General features: G+C 40.5%; 1 protein-coding gene across 3 annotated transcripts; it reads right to left on the bottom strand.

The window, feature by feature from the left end:
• Positions 1-810: 810 nt before the first annotated feature.
• Positions 811-22,945, bottom strand: usp7 (ubiquitin specific peptidase 7 (herpes virus-associated)). Of its 3 annotated transcripts, none has more exons than XM_044050257.1 (31): positions 22,570-22,945; positions 18,946-19,050; positions 18,524-18,722; positions 17,623-17,761; positions 17,268-17,356; positions 17,049-17,157; positions 16,569-16,699; positions 16,102-16,156; positions 15,927-16,007; positions 15,556-15,646; positions 15,378-15,460; positions 15,065-15,174; positions 14,264-14,441; positions 13,506-13,650; positions 13,199-13,329; positions 11,629-11,763; positions 11,265-11,366; positions 10,683-10,788; positions 10,205-10,297; positions 10,008-10,075; positions 9,652-9,752; positions 8,687-8,840; positions 8,523-8,590; positions 7,651-7,759; positions 7,231-7,308; positions 7,042-7,142; positions 6,191-6,290; positions 4,954-5,073; positions 4,787-4,858; positions 4,416-4,506; positions 811-2,815 (listed from the first exon to the last, which is right to left on the bottom strand). In XM_044050257.1, the coding sequence occupies exons 1-31, from the start codon at positions 22,658-22,660 to the stop codon at positions 2,709-2,711; spliced, it is 3,342 nt and encodes a 1,113-aa protein (XP_043906192.1). In that variant the 5' UTR covers positions 22,661-22,945; the 3' UTR covers positions 811-2,708. The 3 variants fall into 3 exon arrangements, with proteins under 3 accessions (XP_043906192.1, XP_043906188.1, XP_043906189.1); XM_044050253.1 differs by having other exon boundaries at positions 7,651-7,753; positions 22,570-22,727; XM_044050254.1 differs by lacking the exon at positions 22,570-22,945 and adding an exon at positions 21,428-21,525.
• Positions 22,946-23,917: the final 972 nt, after the last annotated feature.

Genomic DNA, 23,917 nt, shown 5'->3' with positions numbered 1-23,917 from the left:
CATACTTCCAACTTTGTGGTACATGACTGTGGCCCAGTGCACAATGCAAGGACTATAAAGACATCGTTTGACGAGTTTGAAGAAGAGATGGTGAGCGAGGCCTTCTCGCGCGAAACACGAGTGCCTCATCAATGCTCTACAGAATGAATGGGCACAAATTCCCATAGAAACACTTAAAAATCTTGAGGAAAGTCTTCCATGAAGTCTGTTATAGCTGCAAAAGGGGGACCAACTCTTTTGGTCAGGTGTCCGTACACTTTCGTCCATATAGTGTCTTTAAGGCTGCTTTTTTAAAAAAATGTTGTTGATCCTCCTGAATACATTGTTTCTTCATTGTACAGTAACAATGCAAGAACATAGAGAAACGCAGCAGAAACATTGTGAAGGATGTGAAACCTACATAATAATCTCACATGGACACTGTCACCTATATACTTGGACTATTATTATCTACCAATATAAACTATTTTATGTCACTATTTCTTCAATAAAAGTAGGTGATCTATAAATGAAAATACATTTTGTTTGATTCATTTTGTCATACGTATGGTTTGAAGTGGGTTTCAGAGGTGTAAACCCTTTAATTGGTCAGCTTTAATCAGAGTTAGGCAAGCTATATACCTTTGTGCAGCCTTTATGCTACAATAGAACAATAATGTAATAACAAGAGGTTGCTCACAGTGTAACCAAGACATGGTGATATTTAGCCCGTCACCCGTGTTCCCCCCCCCAAAAAAGAGACAAACACACAAACAAAAAACTTAAAACGTAAAAGCTCCCTGGTATGGACAAGCAGCAAAGGTTAATGGCTTCGTTTTTATAGAAAATTTTATTCAACATACATTTTTCCAGCAAAAAGGCAATATACAGGAATAGTTGTCGTACACTGCTGCTACACTGAGGATTTTTAACTGGAAAATATCAAATTAAGGTGTGATTCTGCAGGTCATCTTTGTACTGCACTTTTTAAACATGACAAAACCAATGCAGTTAGTTTTGAAAAGAAAAACAAAACAAAAAAAGAATCCAAATGTAACAGAAACAAAATAATCAATGGTACATCAGGAACACAAAATAAAGAAAAAACCTACACACAAGAAATATGAACACCTGGCTCCTTCTGTACCCAACAACAAAGGCGTGTTTCTCTTTAATTTTACATGTTCATATTTTTAAATATACAATTCTTATATGTTGTCTTTACAGAGCCAGCTATAGCTATAAGGGGAGCATTCCATCTGTGCTTTAAAAGAAAAGAGAAAAAAACAAGAAACATAAATTCATAGGGCTTAAAGTGTTTTACAATGCTGGTTTTGTCTCTAAACGATCCTCAAACCTGTGAGCTCTAGTGTCTGCAGCTCCCTATCAAGCACAGCGCAGTTACTGCTCCCAACCACACGGAGGCGACAGTTTCAAACAAGAGAGAAGAAGGGGGCGGGGCGGGAGACGAGGCTTGCAAGTTTGCGTTTGCAGAGGAATGACTGAGAAAGACATCAACTCCCAAAAAAGAGAAAGGAGAGAAAAACCAAGTGAGCAATGTCTGTGCGTGTGTTCTCATTCAAGTCACTAAACAACCATCCACAACCACCATGTACGTTTGCCAGTCCTGAGAAACCTCTGACATTAGGTGCCAACGTGCAAGATGAAATACAGACAAATGTCCCTGCTTATTTTCCCCATTTATTTTTTTTGAAGAGATGCTGTAGTTTTAACTTATCATACAAGATCTGCAGAAACAAAAAAAACAAAACAAGTTTTTTTTTCTTTTTCTTCTTCCTCCAACCAAACTAAGTAGCAAATAACTGTAAACTAGGAAATACTTGTTTTTAATAGCACTAGAAAGGGAGCAGAAAATACACAAACCGTATCAGCGCAACTCATGAACCTCAGGATGGGAGTCCAGACTGTGGCTGACTTTTGCAAAAATTCTTCTGCAGAATGACCAATGGTCACTCTACCTGCTGTTTTTTTTTTTTTTTTATTTTCTTTCAGTTAGTCCTTGCAAACATCCTTCCATCAAACTCTACACACAGCAGCAGCATGACACCTCTTCAAATAACTATTAAAAAACCCTGAACAAATCTGAAGGGGGGAGCCAGTGGGTGAGGTGGGGGACAAAAACAACACACTGTCAGGAACTACAGAGGCGTATGTATGTATGTATGTATGTCTGTATACATATATATACACACACACACATATACACATACACACACACACAAACACACACTTCCTCTCCCCACTTCCTTTTTTGTCTTTTAAAATCCAATTTCATTTCTCCTACTTCCAGATGAGCAACAGAAACCAGGCAGTCAACAGGTAGAGAAGCCAGAGGAAAAACCAACCAAACATAGGACAATTTAAAAAAAAATTGAAAATAAAAATAACAAAATAAACAGTCAGGAAGTGGTTGGTGCAGTTTATTTTGTGGTTGAAGTATAATCCATCAGTTGCAGCAATCCATATCGCTGAAGACAGTGCCGGTGTAGAGCTGTAGAGGTGTCCAGGCAGGGTGTTAAAAGTGATGAACACACGCGCGCGCGCACACTCACGCATACATACATATGAGCACACATACACACACCTAAAGTCTCTCACACACGGTTGGTTACAGTCTGTGGTTATCGTGTGTTAAAGAAGGTAGGGAGGAAGGCGGAGCAGGAGGAGGAGGAGGATGAGGAGGACAAAGAGGAAGGGGCGCGCTGCTTTTAGTTGTGGATCTTGATTGCTTTCTCCAGGTAGGTGTAGCGACCTCTCTTTGGAGCTTTGTTGAAATGATCCAACCCTAGCCAGGGGCGCGGGTGGGACATGTTACCTGTGATTTAAAAACAAGTGTCATAAGACATCCATGTGTTTTTGACACATCAGGAAATGCAGAAGTGAACATGCATTAAAAAGGTCCAGTGTGAAACATTTATTGGCAGAAATTGAATACACAGGGGCCCAAACGGTCACATACTCAAATATTTGGCTATGAGAGCAGTGTTGTGATCTGGGGTTACTTCGGTTGATTCAGCAATGCAACGTGCCACCAAAATCAGGTCAGCTGACGACCTAAATATACAAAATGACCAGGTTTTTCAGGCCCATTTTAAGCCGACTATGCTCAGGTTGTGAGAGTGGTTGAGGGAACACGAGTCATCATTTTTCACACTAGTCTACAGTCCACTCCAGAGTCCAGACCTTTGGGATGTGCTGGATAACACTTCACACAGTGGTTCAACGCTGTCATGAATTTAAGATCTTGGCGGAAAAATGCATGCAACTGTGGACCGGAATAAATGTGACAATGAAAAAGAGGTTTACTGAAACCATGCCACAGCAGATGCAGATTGTAATCAAAGCTACAAGTGGACATTTTTTGGGGGGCTGGGCAGTGTGCAGGTAAGTCCTTTTGAATAATCACTGACTTAACAGTAATAGTGGGAATGAAGCTTTTTATCCTTACTTGCACCTGAATCTCTGTCCTTGCCCACATAGTTCCAAAGGACAAGGCCCAGAAAGTTCATCAGTAAAGCTGAACTGAAGTCAGTTTAAAATAGTTCAAAATCTATCATTGTAGCGTGTTTGTACCATAAGCTGTTTTGTGAGAACAAAACTTGAAAGAGCAAGTGTTCCTTGATCGCCTGAATGTTGCAGACATTCTCCTGCTGTTGTAAATGCATCTGACCAAGTAAATCCCCTACTGTGTTTGTCCAAACTCTGAACAAAGTTCAAACCAGCAGTTCTTCAGACATTTGCCCAAATTCATGTCTGGAAATGTCCAGAGTGTTGCTTTTAGGACTTTCATCACATCACTTCTCTTGAGTGTGAAAACAACCCATCATTAAGGCGACAGACGAAAGTTTTCCCCAATTAGCATGCATTTGTAGTATATGAACAATCAATTATTTACTTCCCAATATTATGACGATGTTGTTGTTGTAAGCAGTGTAGAGTTACCGTTTCCTCTTCAGGCCACATTAAGACTGTGATAAGTATCTGTTTCGATATAAATGTTTAAAGCATCTACCAGAAACTGCATCAATTTGATTGTATACTACTGTTGAATGATCAATGACGATGCAGTGAACTGTGTTGTGCCAGTGCAGAGGCCTTGAAAATTACAATGGCTGACAAAGTCATCCTTCACATTGGATACATTCACATGAATTTATGAAGACAATTTAAAATAACTTGGTAACTCAGGGATGAATTAAATTAATTGGTTTAAAAGCAACCAATTAAAGTCACTGGAATCCCCTAAAACAGCCTCGACTGATGCATTTGCATGCTTTCTTTGCCTTTACAGACATTGTTTATGCCTTTTGCACAGTTACAAGTTACTATAATAAGTGTTGTAACCATAAGAAGAGCAGTGGTTATGTTATGTTATGTTGCCAGTCCTTCCAGGGAGCAGCAGTTGCAGTAAATACCTGGCTGTGGTTCAAAGTCCTTCAGGTTGACCTCATACTCGTCCTCAGTGATGTACTGATGCCGCCCCATCATCACAATTGCAAACTTGAACTGAAAAGTACAAATAAGACAAATGCGTGTCACCCAAAAGCTGCCAGTGAACAGTTTACCTACACAATGCACAACAGTGTTAAATCAATCTGAATATTTTTTTTACAGATTTATAAACAAATTAGCTATTTGCATAAATGTTCTATATGAAATCAAATACATAAATGCCGCTAAGAATGGTTCACTGACGGTTAATAAAAATTTGTATTGACCAGAAAACAAACAATATATTATAATTATGCTGTTGTTCAACAGAAAACATGTTAAGGGCTCATTGTACCTTCTCAAATTCTTTCTCCTGGATGTCCAGCATGGTCTGGATCCTCCTCATCACCTCCCGAAAGGGCTCGCCCTGTGGCGAGAGAAGGAAGGAAGTAAGTAAGGAATCAAAGAGGTAGACCGAGCAGTAAATTATTCATACATGCAAACAAACTCACACACACATACCTGTCTAATCTTGAGCAAGAACGGGGTCCCAAAGGTCCCAAAGACTTCTTTGTGGAAGTGAGCGACTGGGATTAGCATTTCACTGTCCTTGTCAAAGTCCACCTGGTCCAACGGAATCTCCTGAAAGGGGAAAGTGAAATGAGTCAAGAAAGAGCGGAGGGTCAAATCACCAAGGCCGGGTATCAAACGTGTGGTCATTCAATACTTTGACAAACAGCCCCTAAGGATGCAGTGTGGTGTTTGACTAAGATCTATGACTAAGAAGAGTGCTTGTGTCTGTTTGCAGGAAGTTAGGACCGGAAACAGTGCTTATTCCCCAAAGAAGAGGAAGACGGGGCTTCACCTTTTGAGAGGCTGGTGCTTGTCAAATGAATCAAGCTATGTCAAGATGATCAGCTATTTAAAACAGATTTAACCAAACATATTGGTCAGGAACTGATACAAGTCTAGATATCATTACCCATGACAAACTGGATCAAATGCTCTCTCAAATTAGATCTTTTCAGGCATGAACTTGTGATTTGTTAAATTGAGTACGTGTACAACACAACCTGCAGTGTCTGCATGGGTTGCTTTTGGTAACAGCATAGTAGTACCCGCATTTGTGCCTTGGTTTTAAAACATGGCATCATCTCCAACTTGATCAGCCAGAGCATTAAGATGGAGACGCATCACATTTCAAACCAACTTCAAATGTGGTTTGAGAAACTTTTATTTTAGTGTTTTTTATGTTCTCTTTCTCTCCATAGATTCGAACACAATCCGGGTGAAAATTGGAAATGCAAAAAAAAGAAATCCAATTTTCTTTCTGGTATTCTAAACAAGACCTAGCTTCACAGCAGGTCACAGTAGTTGGTATTGGAAATTCAGCAAATGTTCAGCTCAAAAGTCCATGTTTTTGCTGGTCTACAGTGGTCGACATTTATTTACTGTACTACAGCAATGCACAAGTTGGCTAAAAAATGTAATTATGTTTAAAAAGCGAATTGCAGTCAGTCCTTCAACTTCATGTTAAGTTTATCCTTCATAATTAAACCTGAATATTTTTAAAGTCACTCAACTCGAGCAAGCAACGGCTGCAAAGTGATTCCTTGAGTAAAAAAAAATCAAATCAAATTAATTTTTAAATAATAAAAACTATATCAGTGTCAGAAACATGCATGAGTGTCTGGTTTGTTAAGTGGTGAAGGAAATGACAACAAAGAGTAAGATAGACTCGGCTCACATACACACTTACCTCTATTCTGAAGGTGCGACTGGCAGCAGGAGATAAACATTCTAGCAGCTCATCTTCCTGGTGAACCCCAATGATTTTATAGCTTACTATCTCTAACAGCCTGGGGAGAGGGGGCACAGAGAGAGAGAGAGAGAGGAAGGTTTAAACTTAAATACAAACTAATTTGCAGAGCATGGAATCACATTAAACATGGGATTAAATATATATTGGAGAAGAAAACTAATTACTGAAGGAAGAGCTGAAAATCCCAGTGTCGCTAAAGATAGCTGCTTTATAAAAAGAAGATGACGCTCTACAAAGACAGATATTAAATGTTTAAAGCACATGATTACAACACTCAGTAAAATCTTAAATCCTGATCCTGCACGTCGAGTATTTAAAAGTACAATGTATATTCTGTTGTATAGATGGCTTCCTTGCCATTATTCAAATACACACTGAGGTCATTCCTCATCGCAAAATCGAAATTAAGTCTGACTGTTCAGATCTGTCCGTTGTCTTCACTTCAAGTTTCAGTGAAGCAAAGCAATTCACACACCACTGTAGGCTGTGACTGCAGATAAATTAACATACGAGCACTGAATGTGGTTTCTACGATCAGACACATTCAGGGTGGATCACTCGTGTTGGATGATGCGTCGTAGAGGATAAACATTATTGTTTTCCACTGCTATAACCAGCACAACCACTATGCTGAGTTTCCATAAGTAAGAACATCTCCACCAAAGCTCAAGGGTCGCTGAAATCGTGAAACCTATTATAGTCCAAAACGCTGTGTTACAGTATTATATTTCTCAGTGACTTGTGTAGACACACACACACAGAGACAGACAGACAGACAGAGTGAATACCTGAGTTTCTCAGAGCCTTTTTCAGACAGCTCCACTGCCTTTTTACATTCTTCCAAAAGGTCCCGCACACAGCCATGTTTGTCAGGGTAGAGGGTGATCTCCTGCAAAACACACAAGCACACTTCAATACAATACTTGATCTTAGATTGGGAATAAAAAACAAAAGCCCATTAAAGTTGTGTTTTTTACCTCCTCTCTAAACTGGCTGTTGAGCCATATGGATTTAAAACTCCTTCTGTTCTCAAAGTCTGTTATCTTCATCTTTAACTGAGGACAAATGAGCGAGAAAACATGGTCAAGAGGTGATTTCAAAGCCATCAAGTTTTAATTCTGAATTTCTTATCATATGGGAAGTTGGTTGTAATGAGTGTGTTTTCACATTATTCAAACTGAAATGATCTGTCATTCATGAAATACACTGTAGCACATTGTGCAAAACACAGCTTAAATGATACCGAATACAGAATCTCAAAAATAAGTTTTTTGAGTTTCCGCTTTATATGGTATTACACTGAAGTATAATATTGAAGATGTAATGCCCTATTTTTAAACCAAGGTTCAATACAGTGCTCAGGGCAAACTATACTTGCAAGAAAGACAGCGACAAACCTGCTGATAGTAGAGTTTCTTGGGCTGTCTAGGCTTGAAGAATTGCAGGAGATCCCGCAGCGTTCCCTCATAGTTGTGTCTGAGAGGATTCCCTGGACCGTCCCTGTACCTGGCCACCACACCACCAGGCAGGGGGGAGGACGATGAAGGGGAGGGAAGAAAGATGACAGAAAAAGAGAGACAGAAGGTGGAAAAAAAGAAGAGAAGCAAAAAATGAAGTGGACAAAAAGCGTAAAGAGGGAGGTTGAAAATCAGAGGTGAGGATGGAATATAGGAGAAGAAGAGAAGCAGGGAAGGAGCCAGAGTGGGAGGAATAAAAGGAAAACAACAAAGACAGGTGGGGGGGACAGGTTATGCAACATTTCTACTGACAAATGTGTTATCAAGTCAGAGGCATGAGTGACAATGTTGTTGAATGTTTACAGTGCATTTCTTTCAATGTTCAAGAGAACCTGAGATTTAAATAACCGCTTTAACATGAAATGAAGGCTGTGTCAAGAAACATCATTTATTACACCAGGAATGAATTAGAAAATAAATAAAGTCAGCCATTTTACATAGTAAATCAATCTCCATCTCTTTAAATAGGAGCAAAAACCATCATCTGTGCAAAACAGTTTCTAGCGAAATTACAACTGTACATATTTATTTGTCCTGACTTTGCATAAAAACGGATCAGTATCACAGTAATTATTGTTATTACATAATGTAGCACAAAGCTATTCTAGAAAGTAAATTGTCAAAAAAAATAAGGGCTCTCAGCTATTTGGGCAAATATCTGACATGCAGCAATTTGACTTTTGAGAAACTCAATATAATGATGCATGGATAATTTTCTATATCTGTGCATGTTGATGAAACAAGGCTCCTACCCCTGTGACTTGAAGAACTGCAGCAGCATAGGATCTGTGTTCAACCTCTGCGCTACCGTCTTGGCCACCTGAAAAACACAAAAACACCAAACATTACACACAAGGAATTGGCACAGTGCTCTCACATTTCCTCCGCCACTCAAAACACTCTGAATGGACCGTACCTGAAAGTAGTTCATGCGGTTGGACAGTGTGACCACGAAGCCCGGGTCATTGTGGATGGTCTTGTCACAGAAAATGACGTCCACTCGGTGGTAGAGGTCCCGGAAGTAATCCTTTGCAGTAGGCAGCTCACTGCTGTCATTTTCTGGGTCATCCCTGCATGATTAGAGGAAGGTAGGAATTAAAGTACAGAACATGGGACTGTTGACAGCAGGAGATAGAGCAGACAGATTTGGCGAAGGCAGTCATTTCACAGTCATCATTTGTGAAACAGGAAAGATGGAGGAAGAAAGGAGGGCAGAAAGAACAGGACAAAAGATAAGGCAGGTTGTCAGAGAGAATGAGCACGTCACTCTTGGTCTGTGACCACCATTTCTACCATGTGCAGACATTTTGAATACTTCTGTAGCAGTACCTCAACGGGGGGAATAAAGGTGCAACATTCTTGCCTTGAACAGGTTGCTAGGCTACAAGCTGATTTTTTTAAAAAAAAAACAAAAATTTTTGTCTCAATTGATCACAGATACTGGAAATTCCAGAAACATTGAAACTCCTTCTTTTCAGTCTTTATATTAATACAAAGTAAGACAGAAAAAGAAAAGAATTTGACAATAGTACACAACCTGCTATGTTGTGTTAGTCAAACTGCCATGTTTAATTAAGCAAAGGACAGTAACGCAAACTTGTGGATGCAATCTGCTGAGACGAGAGGATGAGACTGAGGAGAGGAGAAAAAATATGACACACTGGAGTCGCAGTTTTCTAATTCCAGAAGATGGTACTAATGCAAAATCATGGATGCAAGCAGTGTTAAACCACACAGAAGAACTGTTTAACTGAAAATGTCCCAACCAGCCATTAAAAACTTAAAAGCATCCCCTTCACTCAAAAAGCAAAAATATTGGACCTCACAAAAATGCAAATAAAAAAAAAAATTGTGATCATACAATAGCACACACACACTTACTTCTGGAAGACAATGATGTCCCCGTCCATGAGCTCGTCCAGGGCCTTGTCCAGAGAGACATCATAGTCCTGTATCCGCTCTGTTAGATTGGGCTTAACTTCCTGTAACGCACAAGGAATCATGGGGAACAAAGTCAGTGTGCAGCTGCAGCTGGTGATGTAAACATACAAGCTATAAAACAGAAGTGCGACGAAAAAGAGAGCTGCTTTACACACAAATGTGTGTATGTGTGTGATTTAAAAACAAAAAAAAAGCCTAAGAGTACAAAGAAAATAAGAGTACAGGAGCGAGTGAAGAGATAAAACAAGTGAGGAAAAAGACAAGAATGCGTCAGGAGTGATATTTAAATAAATTACCTCATAGAGGATAAGGCTAGTTTCCCGCTGAAAACCTGCTCTCTCGCACATGACTGGCAGTAGGTCTCCTGGTTGCATGGAGAGAGGAGCCACAGAAACACGATTTAATCCTTGTGTACAAAACATTGGTTTTGCAGTCAGACAGCACGACGACAATGTGTTATTGTTATAAAGGGTTAGATGTTGCCACTACTCACTTATTTTGCAGGATATAGGTGTGTAGATATGTCCACAATAATTTAAGCTTCTGGTTTTGGGGTCATACATCTTCAAGAACAACATGACATCGTCTAGACAAAAAAAAGCAGAAAATGTCACTTAGGAGGATACAACAGGTCTGAATATTCAAATTTAAAATAGACATTCTTTCTCCACAGGAGGACAGAGCAAGCAATGTGAATCATTCTGTAGGGCAACTCACATTTCAAACACACATTACGAACGATTATCATAGACCGGGATCATGTCCTGTGAAGCAACATTTCTAGTATTTCAAGTTGCAATGTGCCTGTGCAACATGCAAAGGGGCATGAAAAATACACCAGAGAAGGAATGATTTGGAGGTCATTTCTGGAAGAGAGGCTTTTATGTCATAACAGCAAGTCACTGATTCTCAAAATCCCAAGATATTAGAAATATGAGCCGAGGTAGTGATGGCTGAGATGTCAGACTTACGGTCTTTGTCGAACTTGGGTAACGTGGCTCCGCTGGCGGCCATCTCTGGATCTACTGTCTCCAGAAATATTGTCCAGGGGTTCTCATTGTCACTCAGGTCGATCATCTGAAACACAGACGCCCAAAAACATTAATAATGATGCTGACTAATTTGAGTAGGTGATAAAAACATTGTTCCCCTCATGTGGAACTTGTGATTAGACGCAGAGTAAAGAATGGCTTTAAAAATGAAATGTTCTATGGACTATTTTCCTCACAGCCGAGGTAATTCAAAAGAGTATGAAAGTGTAAAGATTCAAAACTCTGCTTTTATCACAAATAATAATAAAAAAAAGTGGCATCATTACTGTATGAGGGGATTTCTTAAGACTTGCAATGCTTTTTAACTCCTCTCTATTAAATACAAAACTGACAGATTTCAAACTTCATCAGACGGACAACCGCCATTGCCAGTGCATAAAAATCATTTCAAAAGCAATTTAAATCCCTTAACCTTTAAGAACCTATATGTATGATGACAATGGTTTTATATCGACAAAGGTCAACAGTGCACAAAACCAAAACTGCCTTTGTGATACTTACCGACTTGTTGCAGTCGGCCTCGTAGTCGAGCATAGCGGGACGCTTGGTCCCGTTGCTCCGGGCCTGCATGGGCCACAGCCTCATCTGGTCCTGAGGGAAGCCCTGCAGCACATCAGTGTGTAAGTTTCTACCCAACTCTTTTCTTTCTTATGCTTACATGTATATTTTTATAGATTGATTAACTACTGACAAATGGAAGGGAGGGTGGTTTGCAAAACAACAGGAAGAATCAACATATAGAGGAGACTCACAGACTAAATGAATGGGTATGAAATTAGCAGTGTTTGAGTACAGATGCATTTCATCACATCTAATTCCCTTTTCAAAGACTCGTCATCTTTTCAAGGTATAAAGAGTCCCTCACCATTGTCTGAGAGAGGTTCTGGACAAACTCTTGCAGCGTGGAGCTCTTCAGGACCTTGAAGATGGTGTATTTTACTTTCTCCTCGTCGTACATGTCGTTGCCCTGATGACCACAGAACTGGTCTTCTGTAACCATCTGTAATGAGGGGGGGACCACAGGGAGTTAGTAAATGTCAGTAAAAAGTGAACAAATCCTACAAAACAACAAAGTACAAAGAGTAAATATGGAGTTCAGTGTTTCATGTGGGCTTGGGCAGCCTCGAACTGAGCAGGCTTATATACAGTGACACATTTAATGATGGCATCAGGTTTCTGAGCCCTCTGCTCTCCACTGCTAAAGGTTTGGGAAAGAAAACCTGCCACTCTAACACTACTGCACAAACACAAATGAAAGTTGATGTTTCCAATAATATATCTAATTAATGAGCTTATTTGTCCCAGTGTAGAAAGTTATTTTTCAAAACTAATGCATGGCAGTGCCCTTTCAATGTCAGTAGTGCATGCCATTTCATCAACATTTGATAACAATTTTAGGTATGGATCTCACTTATTATTGCCAAATTAACAACATTCAAAGACCCAGAACATGACGAGTGATGGCAACATGTTTTTTATTTCTTTTTACAGTCAACATTATGCCCAGCATAACAGTTACCTAGTTTGCCCTTCTCATCTTAATATACAAGTGTTACTTGATGATTTTAGCAACATTACGCAAATTATTCAAACAGGAACATAGCTGTCACTTGCTTAGATAGTGTTAAGATCGCGTCTTAAATACACACTTTTCCTAACCAACAACAGAGCACTATGTTCAGAACTGAAACCTGCTGCTGAGCAAACTAGGGATGCTGCAGTAGTCAGGATTGGCTGGTGTTAAAAGACAGGCTTTTGTCTAACAGACACATTAAAAACGATTAGTTTAATTTTCCTGTTATCAGCGATATTCAAAAACTGGATATGACTGCTTTGCGCAGCAGAAGAAGAGTCACAGGGGAGCCTTAGATGAAGTCAAGTGAGGAGATGACTTGGGCTTTAATCATTGATTGTTCCATAAAATGTCAGAAGATGTTGATCAGCATTTCCAAAACCTCAAAAATGATGATGTTACTTGTTCTGTCCACAAACCAACATTATTCAGTTTTAATGATTTCTTTTGTTATATGGAGCCATGTGACTCTTCTCCTTCCACACCTTCTACCTATACAATGGTTATACATATAAAACAGTGTTATTTTTACTATGGGGTTTTCTTAAAAAAAAAACCAACACCTTGCTTGTGCCATCTCAATATATATCATGCTATAACCCTTGTATAAGGACATATCGCATCACCAGATGCTTGCAAATACACAGCCCTAGTTGCCACCCTGAAAATGTATTAATTTACTTTCCTAACTGTAGAGCACAACAATGCAATAATGTGTGTATAGCCTCAACCTATTTGTCTATTTGGTTGTATTGAAGCTTTACAGACTGGAAAGCACAGTGTAGGAAATAGGTTTCTCATGTACATTTTCATGCCGACTACTTTGAGCAAGGACACAAATGTTTTAAAAAATACAACTTACCTGGACTTGCATGTAGAGGTGAGCCTCTTGGCGCTCCTTCCTCTTCTGCGCTTCTACACGTTTCTCCTCCTGCAGACGCTCCACCAGCTGCTGGGGGATGTCCACGTCAGTCATCGGCTGGAGCACTTCACCTGTGATACAGCAGGGAAGTGCCAGTGAGAGTCAAGTGTGGAAAAACGGAAGTTAAACATTTCCAACAAGCTTCGTGCATGCCTCATTTATAGCAATATACATTAGCTTGAGTGGTTGAGGGTCTGACATCGTCAGTATTGGAGAGGAAGGCAGTAAGAGGGAATGTGTCACTTACTGAGCTTGGACTCGCGGATGTAGACCAACATGTAAGCATTGGTACAGTGGCGTACTGAGAGGTCATCATCATGCCCACCGTAGTTGTGTTCAATAGCCTCCTCTTTAGTGCACCGCGACACCACATCATCATCAAACTTACACCACTGCAGAAAGAAGAACAACAACAGACAAGAGGAGGGGATAGGTGAGGTGAAAAGAGGAGAAAGAGAAAACGAGAGTGCACTTAAGACAACCATTTATGTGGAGTCATCTTGACATGCCCCATAGGCAAATACATTAGACAAATTTCCCAAATAAACCTTCATAATAATAGTCATTCAAATTTTAGTACAAGGATGCTCAACCAGTTGATCTTCTAATAACTAATAACAACATTACAAGGCAATAGTATGTTTGTGAGAGAGTCAGTAGTTTAGTGGGTGTGTAGGAGTGGATGAGAGTGTCTGCAAGTGGGTGTGTGGGTGCAACTATAGATTTGGAGATATGACATTTAGTGTTCAGAAAGACCAGAAGAACTCTGTTATATTCCATTTACCAAAGCTGGTTTTTAACATCATTTCTCAGCATCTAACATTTTTACGCATTGTGATGTAAGCATATTACAAAAAATACACTCAGCTGTTGCTTGACATTAATAGAAAAAATGACAGCTAGATGTGCACAAACCCCAACCTCAATATGAATCCCATCAACACCCACAAGTCACCCACCCAGAATGTTTGGTGAAAAATGTATAGTAAAAAAATGTTTTCTCACTATTGGTTCCTTGACACTCACTCTGCCGTCACCTTTTGGGTTAAGATAGACGACATAGTGACCGCCATGGTTGTCCCCACTGTGGACCAGCACTGCGTGCAGGATGTAGTTGGCTGGGTCCTTGGAGTCTGGCTTTTGAAGAAACTCATCCAGAGGTAACTGATCTGGAAACTCAAACCTATTGAAAAGAAAGCAGAATGGGAAGCAGAGAGGATGATGAGAATAATGACGTGTGGGGAGTGATTGAGGGGTAGATCAATGAGATTGGAGAAAAGCAAAGATACAAGTGGAAGAAAGAGAACGCACAAATGTTATCACAATGTGCAACTAAGATATGAAAGAGATACAGTGTGACTGAAGGTTAAGTCTTGATCACTTTCACCTGCCACTTCATCTCCACAGTCTCAGGAGTGTGTGTGTATGCAAATAAAGCATCACAATGCTGACCCAGGTCGTGTGGGATATCTCCATAGAAGATAATCTATTCTACTTGGCTGTGTGTGTTCTGAAAGTGTCATTATCATAATGGATGTTAAAACGCCATTAGTTTCCACATAACACAGTATGGCCTGAAGGAAACTTGGTGTCAGAAGATCAGCCCTGTTATCAGACAGCTCGAAAACCGTTTCCAAAAATAGGTTGTCATTTACTGTATGTCAATATGCGGTATATAATATACGGTAGAATCTCAAAGTCCATAAGTGGTGGACCAACGTCTTCATCCACAGCTGGCACAGGTGCAAAATAAAAACAGAGGATGAATAGGTCACGACAATGTGAGCGTGAGGCCTGGTGCCTTACCTGTCATTAATCTTGATGTTTTGGTCAGTCTGTGGGTCGTACATGAACCTCATCAGCTGCAGATGAAGAATTGGTGGGAAAGTAAGGAACTTCACTCCTTTTTCTGCTTCCTGTAGTGCAAAAATATCAAGTATCTGGTCAGGACAGCTCAGTTAAATTGGAATAACCACTTTCCATCATTTTGGAACCATTTGTGGACAAACCGAAACGGGGCCCTGGTGTTCACCAAGACACATAACTATGTTAAAAGCAAGCAAAATAAAATACCACAAACAATATAATTCATTTGGTTACAGTCGGTGTGAAGCCTCACCTGCAGGCCATGCTCTCCTGCATCATATTTGTTGTCTCCATCTAACTGTTCAGTTGCAACATAATCTTTAAATGACTCGAAAACTGGAAATAAGCAGAGAACATGAGTGAGGAAACAGCAGTGCAAATGACGGAGAAGTGCCAAGGTACCGTCATGCTGTGCAAGTGTCGCTACTCACTGTTCTTCTTTCCTTTTATGCTAAGCTGGATGTCATAGTAGTCCTCTATCCGCTCTGACCGGTAGTCCACATGTTTACACTGAATATACGACTGTGGAGCAACAACACACACAGGTCAGACAATGATTCGTCGACTGAGACAAAACGTTATCTCTGGGAGGACAACTTCTCAACTTAATCACCACTTATTCTCAAACTCTCCTTGTACCAATCTGCATCCTGTGTCAAGTTTGATGACTTGAATTCATTAGTGTACAAAACCTTTGCCTTCAACAAATAAACCTGTCCTTCTTAACAGTGACTCAATTGTGTATTTTATAGAAACATGTACAAATGTGACTGAAAACATGAAGGGAAGAGGTTACACGTACCACCATCTTTCCTCTGAAGAGCTTAGGTATGGTTCCCTCAACGCAAGTGCCTTTCATTTTATTTTCCACATTGTCCAGGAGCTGAAAGACATATGGACACATTTCGCATGATGTCACTTATTCAGCACACATACAAGAACACCATTCGACTCAAGGAAATTGTGAAAGAACTCACCACTCTGCACAGCTCCTGTACATCGTGTTGCATGAAACTATCTAGTGTTTCCCATCTTCACATGAAATAAAAAACAGCAGGATCAGGTAAAACATGCGTCTCACACCATATTATCAATAAGTCACCAGTCACAAGCTTACATAAAAGCACCAAACAAACCAATGTAGTATACATGTACTATCTATCCCCTTTCTTATCTACATCAGTTACCATCCTAAAACAGTGATGGTAAAAGGTTTCAATAAAGTGAGTCGAAGCACCCACGGTGCATTTTTTTTTTAGCAATTTAGGACACAAAATTGTACAAATGGGTAAAAACATCTTTCTGAAGGTATTGAAACTGACCAGGTCACACTTCCTCCCCTATATTTTAAGTTTATTGCAAGTAAATACAAACAGAAAACTAGTAATTATTGGTTTAACAGCAGCTCTCCCAGCTCAGAGCTATCATTTTTAGTGTGACCTACCCAAAGGACTTGGTGAGCTTCTTGGTGCCAACAGGTTTGTCGCTGTGTTGCAGCTCGTAGAAAACCCTCTGCAGCGCCAGGGGTACACTCTTGGAAGAGTCATCTCCCTCCGTGGGCATCATGTACACCGCCTGCAAGGATTCACACCAGCATTTGTCAAATAGCAGACACAGGAAATTATACTTGGACTGAAGTTTCCAATTTCCACTGTGAAGACATTCACTTCATTTCAAATGAAAATCCACATTTTTGAAGTGTGGTATTAAAACGCGATGCAGAGCATCGAGTCAAGGAGAAACAGGGCAAAAACTTCGGTATGTATGTTAGTATGTATGTGTACATATATATTAGACATTGTATTCAGATCAATTCACATTTTTACACATTATGTCACAGCCTTGATCTATCTATCTATACATATAAATATATAAACCAAACCAAATCTCAACTCTGACACAAAAGACAAAGATTACAACCTACCCGTCGTAACTGGTTGGTGAAGAAGAGTGTCTGTAGCAGGCTATTCATGTAGCAGGTCGCTCCCTGGTTCTTTAGTCCAACATAGCCTGTGTGTTTCTTAGAGTCCCAACTGTTTATAAAGACAAAATCAGCTTTGAGAATAATTCATAAAACCCAAACAGAGAGCATGAATCCTGTGACCAGTGAAGAAAACCCCAGAGAAAATGTAACGTTACGCACGCCACTCCGTGTGGAGCATCTGCCTGGACATTGACTTCAAAAGTGACCTTGTCATCATCAACGAAGCCCCTCTCTGGATCGGTCACATCCTAAAACACAGCACCAGCAAAACCATTAAAATAAGCTAAAGCCTGAACATTATGGACCAAGGTACTTTACATGATGATGCATCAAAATAAAACAGCCACGTCAGCACAACCTCTTTTATGCAGTGCATCAGAGGATTAAGTTGAAATTTTATATCTTTGTTTTTGTCTTCTTCACCAAACTGCACAACTTTGGTCATCCTTACAAATAAATATGCCTCGCTGAAATGTGTATTCAGCCTACCAATTAGGTCCAATTTCGTACTTACAGTCCATGACATGAAGTTAGAGAAGCCCCAGTCGTTCTCTTTGTGGAAGAACAGGTGACTGATCCTGCGACTGAAAGACTTCTCATCGTCCTTATAGTTGATGATCTTCAATGTGGCCTGTGCGTGGCAAGACCATGACCTGAAACACCAGGGACAAGGTTTTTGCTACCATCGTGGTGACAACTTTGAGTAACAGCACTCTACCTAAAATTAAAAATGGTATACTTGGAACAATATGCCTGCGACAACACAATGTTAATACATTTCTGTGGCCATGATTCATGGTTTTATTATCAAAAAGCATAAAGGAATATGAAGGATGACACATGGCAGGGCTTTCATTTTTACTTCCTTGGTACAACATTTTTGTTTATTAAAACTTAAAATTATTTTCAAAAACAGTTTTCCTTGATCAAAAGATCAAGTCAAAAGATTTAATCAAAGTGAAGACTCAAAACATCAATTCAAAAATCAGTCTTTTAAACCAAAAGACATGATAGACACAAAATGAAAACTGATTTAATGGTCTAATGAGATTTGTGTAGCTCTCTAGTAATCATACTACAGACAATGTTTGACATAATCCAAACACTATTACAAACGATGACATAGCATCTTTGTCCTCCTGAAGTATATGTCCTAATCTAAACCTAAACTAAATTTTACTGTATTCAGACTGTATACATAGAGTGACATTTAATACTGTTCAATCAGTAAGCAATCATAAACTCACAAGACATAATAGTTGTCTTCTCTACGAAACTGTCAATTATGTGTGCTCTTGTTATTTTGAAAACTATTAATGTAGTAAAGACTTGAGTGTGTAGGACAATACAAAGACATATGTTTGCCTTATGCTATATTATGGCCAACAACCCCCCCAACAAATCAAGACACCTACGTGGAGTCTGACTCTGCGTTACACTGTAAGAAGAAGCCCACACTCTTCTGGTGTGGTCGGTCTGGATAGAAGCGTGGCATCACCATTATCTTCCATGGAAGGTTCCTGACAAAGCAGGATGGGCTGAGCACCGACTCACTCAGGCGGCTGAAACGCTCCACCACAAACCGAAAAGTTGCCTCTGATCGCCAACTAGTGTCTGTCAAAAGATAATGAGGTGGAAAAGATGGCAGATAAAGTAATATGAATACAAAACAGTTAACCTCCACAGTCAATTGACATGACATGTGCAGCCTAATGTGTGGCTAATAACTCCACACATACTTTAATTGGGCCATTCACACAAATACATCAAATCTACAACAGAAACTTGAAAAAGCAAAGATGCTCTTGTGTGTTACATTTGTACACGTCTTACATACCATCCTCCATGTCTTCCTCTGTGTTGTTGTGTCCATCTGCCATGGCCATGTTACCATTGATCACCGGGTTGGCTGGGATTCTTGGAGGATCATCTGTGTCCCCAGCTATATGAAGACAGAGACAACATAATAAGACTGTGTAGTTCTATCACAGGTAAGAGAATAGAGAATGTATATGATTAATGAACAAAGTGACTAAAGCCTCCGACTTGATAAGTGCATGTCTTAAACAGGAACAAAACAAGGGGTCAAACTGTCAAAACATTCCTTGAGATCAATAAAATATGGCACCAAAGGCTACAAAAAAAAGCATAAACTTTGTATTCATTGACAAATTATCTTTTTATACTCAAAGCTGTGCATACATCATTAAATGTATTTATTTTCCATAAGTTGATGGAACCAACAAGTACTCTCATAAGTGGGTAACACTTTTGTCACCTGATCAATGATCATTATTTATGCATACAAAAGTATTGCTCTGATCTCATCCAGTAGACTATCAATTCCTGAAGAAAACAGCTCAAAAACATAGAAGATTGCAACCTAAAAAACGGTGGAAAATAACGATATATTAACAGTTACAACAAGAAAAAAAATAACATTAATAATAACAGGAAAACAATACTTTAAAAAGATGCATCAATCAAGATAAGACCTATATTTTCCATATTTCTTAAACTCCCTGTGTTTTTACTGAGACGACATGGGAAGTTGTGCATGTGTACGTAGAAAAAAAAACGATGCAACATTGCAATAGCTTGGGTAATTATAGACACAATGGAGGATTACACAGTAATTCATCGCCCAAACAAATCCACAAAAGCACAGAGGGAAACAATTATGCGAGAATAATGGGATGATTCAATGTACGATGTTGCCTATCAAAAACCCATTGATGACAGAAACGGGAGCTTTGAGCAGAGTTCTGAACGTGAGTGTAATCTGCCGGGACACTGGGATGACAAACGTGCCGCAACGGGACTGATATGACCACTTAAGACAAGTGCATTGCTATATCATCCCGTCTCTTTTGATGCATTGTATGTGTGTCTCTCGTCTTCCACTATACTTGCAGACACTGTACTGCCTCAAGGTGTTGCTGACTGAGTCCTCCGAGATACTGACCTGGTTTCCCCAAGTGGATTACACCCTGCTAATAGGACCCGTCAGTCAACTCAATGATAACATGTTTTCCCGTCCACTACACTGGCCTACTAAAGCATCAGTCAGTGAAATATACATAATGTAGAGCCCACAAAATGTAGAACTTATAGTAACTTAAAGTAGGCTGGTTTCTGGGGCAGGTAGGTAATCGCAAGTTTTTTAAAAGATCAGGTGACATAAATGATTCAAATAAGCAGCACCGTAATTGATCTGAATGCCTGCTATGGATGCACAACAATACCAACTGTTAATAAAAAGCACAATTTCAGTTTGCCTTTGCCGTGCAGTCTATTAACTGAACAAAAATGAAATGAAACTTAAAACAAAATACACAGCTGTAACAGCACAGCCGACCCTACTATTTTTTGGTGGCATTGAGGGTGATACCTTTGACAGTTACATACAACACACAAACTCCTAATGCATTCAGAGAAATTAAGTTTATTGTGTTGACTTGTTATGACTGGACTCATGAGGCTGCAGTATTCTGTAAGAAAGAACTCAAAAGGGATGAACATGCAAGCCATAGGTGAGGGAGTCTGATGTGTGCACCTGTTCATTCTAAAACATGTATTAAAATGAATGATGGCAAGATTGAAATGACATGTGGACATATTTCAAATTAATTATTTCTAGTAAATATACAAAGCTATATCATGTGTTACAGAATTACAAGCAAGGCGTGTGTGATGGATAATAAAATCACCAGGACTAAATGACGCAGTGATGCTGAGGGCTCCCCCAAGCCTCTGCTCACTCCAATGTTGACATCAGTAATAACGCCACTAAAATGCAATTTGGTAGGGTGTTCTACGTGTTCTGAGTGCCGAACGCCAACAGGAGTGGCCCTCGACTCCAAATCAGACAAACAAAAACACAGATCATTAAAAATGGCGAGCTCCATGCCGTTTGGTTTTACATACAATGAAGCAGCAAATCCCCGCGCTGCCTCAGTACGGGCCTGGCTTACCGCAGCAGCGACTACCGTTACATGGCAGCACTGCCACACGTTTCAGATTGGACACCGTCAAACATCAGAATATGAGACACATAACTGCGCAAACATGGGGCCCAGTGTGTATAATCAGGCCAAAGTCTGCACTTCAATTGTTAGAGTCGTTATAGCGCACTGAATCTGCCAAATCTGGATTGACGCATCTGCGTTTGCGTTAGCATTAGCCATGTAGCCACAGATTCATCTGCAGGCCGTCATTAGCCGACATTAGCTTGAATCACCGGCACCACCTCACCAGTCAGAATTAATGCTAGAGTAAACAATAATCCAGAGATTAAGTATTCTATCGCTACAGCATACCAGAGGAAAATATCTAGATGAGGTGAGGCAAACATTCGAGGCCCAAAACTGAAGTAGTAGACGATTCGAGCGTTGCAAAATACAAGCCACCATTTTGGAACGCCACACACCCCCTCCGTGAGCGTTAGCCGACCAGCTAACTAGCATGCTACCCAGCCATTCAAAGTATCTAAGTGGGACTAGAAGCTAATTGACTAGCTTTCAATTAGCTCCCCGCTAGCAATACTCATCAAGTTTTACTCTACACATGGTAATACAATATATATACGTTGTGGTCCCCACTAAATATTATAAATCTGTTGTATTTGCTCATTTCACCCGTTCACAGCCAAACTGGCAGATTTAGTCCCATGGTCAGCTCATACAGTAAATTAGTAGGGCCGCATTAAAATGTACAAGCCATCGGGCACGATGCAAACATGGATTATCTGAAGAGACTGTAACGTTTCCATGTCGGACAGTATTAAAAAAACACGTATGCGGACGTTTTAACCGATACGGCCAACCAAACCACCAGTTCTTTAGTTATTGAACAGCAAACGTTGGTGGGGAATACTAGTGTCGATAATTGCATAAAATCAACCCAAAGCTCACAGAAAAGTCAAACGTAGTAAGAATAATTTGCCCTGCGATTGATCCATGTAAGACACATTGTTTACAAACATTTAGCCTACATCCAATAATCCATGGGCCTGGAATTATGTTGCTACATGTGGAAACTAAACCGTGATGATCTGGCAAACAAATGTATAATTTAATATAACAGACGAACGTTATCAAACCCAACTTGTGTGTATGTATACAGGGGGAAAAATGCAGACCTGAATGAATGATGCGAGTTGTGCACATCTGACAATGCAGATATACATCGAATCGTGGCTTATCTAATTTTATATAACACTGCAAGTATAATACAAGCTAAATTCGTTCATAACACTAAATGAGGTCAGCTACAAACAAGTATGCTGCAACGGACGCACCATCAGCAAAAAAGCAGCCGGCTATCCGAGCTAGCTTAGGGCCTTAATGTTTACTGTGAAGTGGGATTCGCCTGCACAAATAAACATCAGTGTTATTCTCCTGCAACTGCAATCTAGGACAAAAAGGACTAAATGTTCCACTTTCTTGGGACCATTACTTGCCTTCCATCTCCATGTCCTCGGGTTCGCTGAGCTGCTGCTCGCCGGCTTTCTGTTGCTGCTGCTGCTGCGTGTGGTGATGGTGGTGGTTCATGTTGGCAACTGTTGTTGTGGATGTGATGCGGTGCTCCCTGCTATCTCTCTCACCCTCGACCTTGTCCAGGGTCGGCTCAGTGGAGAACCGAGTTCTGGACTGCTGGTGAGGTGTGGTAGGATGCGGTGGTTGGGTGGACAGGTCGAGCCTCGGAGGCCGGGCCTGCTCTGTCGCGACCTCGGCCTTGTCCGCTGTCAGCGCCGGGGAGTGTGGAGGGGAAGTCGGCGGGGGAGCGGGTAGAGAAACGCGGACGTATTTGCTCGCTATTCGCCCAATCTCGGCGCTTTAAGTGGGTGCGAGTCACGCTTGCTGACGGCGGGGAGCTGGATAGATGGACCAGTTCTCCGAAGAGGGAGGCACAGTGAAATTATCTGAACCTATCCGGCTTTACCCCGGGAAATGTGGGGCAGCAAGACAACTCGGCACGACCTGCACCTTGACGATCGAATACCCTGTTTATAGCTAGCGTTAAGCTACCTGACACGGGGCAGCCAACTGGTTATATAGGTGCAACAACAATGAAAACAAAGGTTCATTTACAATACACATACACTTAATAACTTCCCCTGCGATATCCCCAGTCCGTGTGCTCCTCCGATTGTCCCTCGTCTGGGGAAGAGTGGAGGAAAAGGCTATCCATTCAAACCAGTTTCCAATGCGGAATAACACTAATGTTAATTTTGAAGTTAGCGGAGACAGAGTTGCCACGGCCCGACATGAACCAGTGTCCCCTAGAATGCCGCTAAAACATTAAACTACTAAACGCGGTACCGCACTGCATTTCCAGCGAATAACCCCTTGTTTGTGGAGAGGAATGTGCCCGGTCATACAACGTTAGCGTGAGCCGCGTAGCTCTCAGCCCGCTCTTCCCGTGGTTTGTGATGTGTTGAGTCTGAGGTAAATCTCAAAATGGCGGTCGCGCTCTTCTCTGAAATGTCACATCCGCATGGAGATCCAAACACTGGCCCATCCCCGGCCAGGTTCACATCTATGAGAAACGATCGAGATCACAGGTGTGTGCCTTTGATTCTTGGAATTATTACAACATAAATGGAAACAACTTGGGAATACATTATAGGGCCATGTAACTGTGTGTTGCGGTTAGCGGTTTAGAATGAACAGAGAAATATTGTCTGAAAGTGAGAGAGCTACATCAATGAGTAAATAAGTTCATCCAACAGCTGATGCCAACAAATTAAAAAAGTGTTTGAGGAAAAAATGAGGCATTGTTTACACTACTGTTCTACCAACCGTATA

The sequence above is a fragment of the Solea senegalensis genome, linkage group LG19, assembly GCF_019176455.1.
Source record: "Solea senegalensis isolate Sse05_10M linkage group LG19, IFAPA_SoseM_1, whole genome shotgun sequence".
In the NCBI taxonomy this organism is placed as follows: Eukaryota; Metazoa; Chordata; class Actinopteri; order Pleuronectiformes; family Soleidae; genus Solea; species Solea senegalensis.
Note: the sequence above shows the minus strand (reverse complement) of the source record. Positions and strands in the feature narration are given on the sequence as shown.

Excerpts from the sequence above, each read along its gene's own strand:
- usp7 (XM_044050257.1), bottom strand. The coding sequence starts at position 22,660 with ATGAACCACCACCATCACCACACGCAGCAGCAGCAGCAACAGAAAGCC. Across the intron at positions 17,357-17,622 it reads CTAACTTCATGTCATGGACT|GATGTGACCGATCCAGAGAG; the intron begins GTAAGTACGAAA and ends GCTGTGTTTTAG. Across the intron at positions 6,291-7,041 it reads AAAGGCTCTGAGAAACTCAG|GCTGTTAGAGATAGTAAGCT; the intron begins GTATTCACTCTG and ends CCCTCTCCCCAG.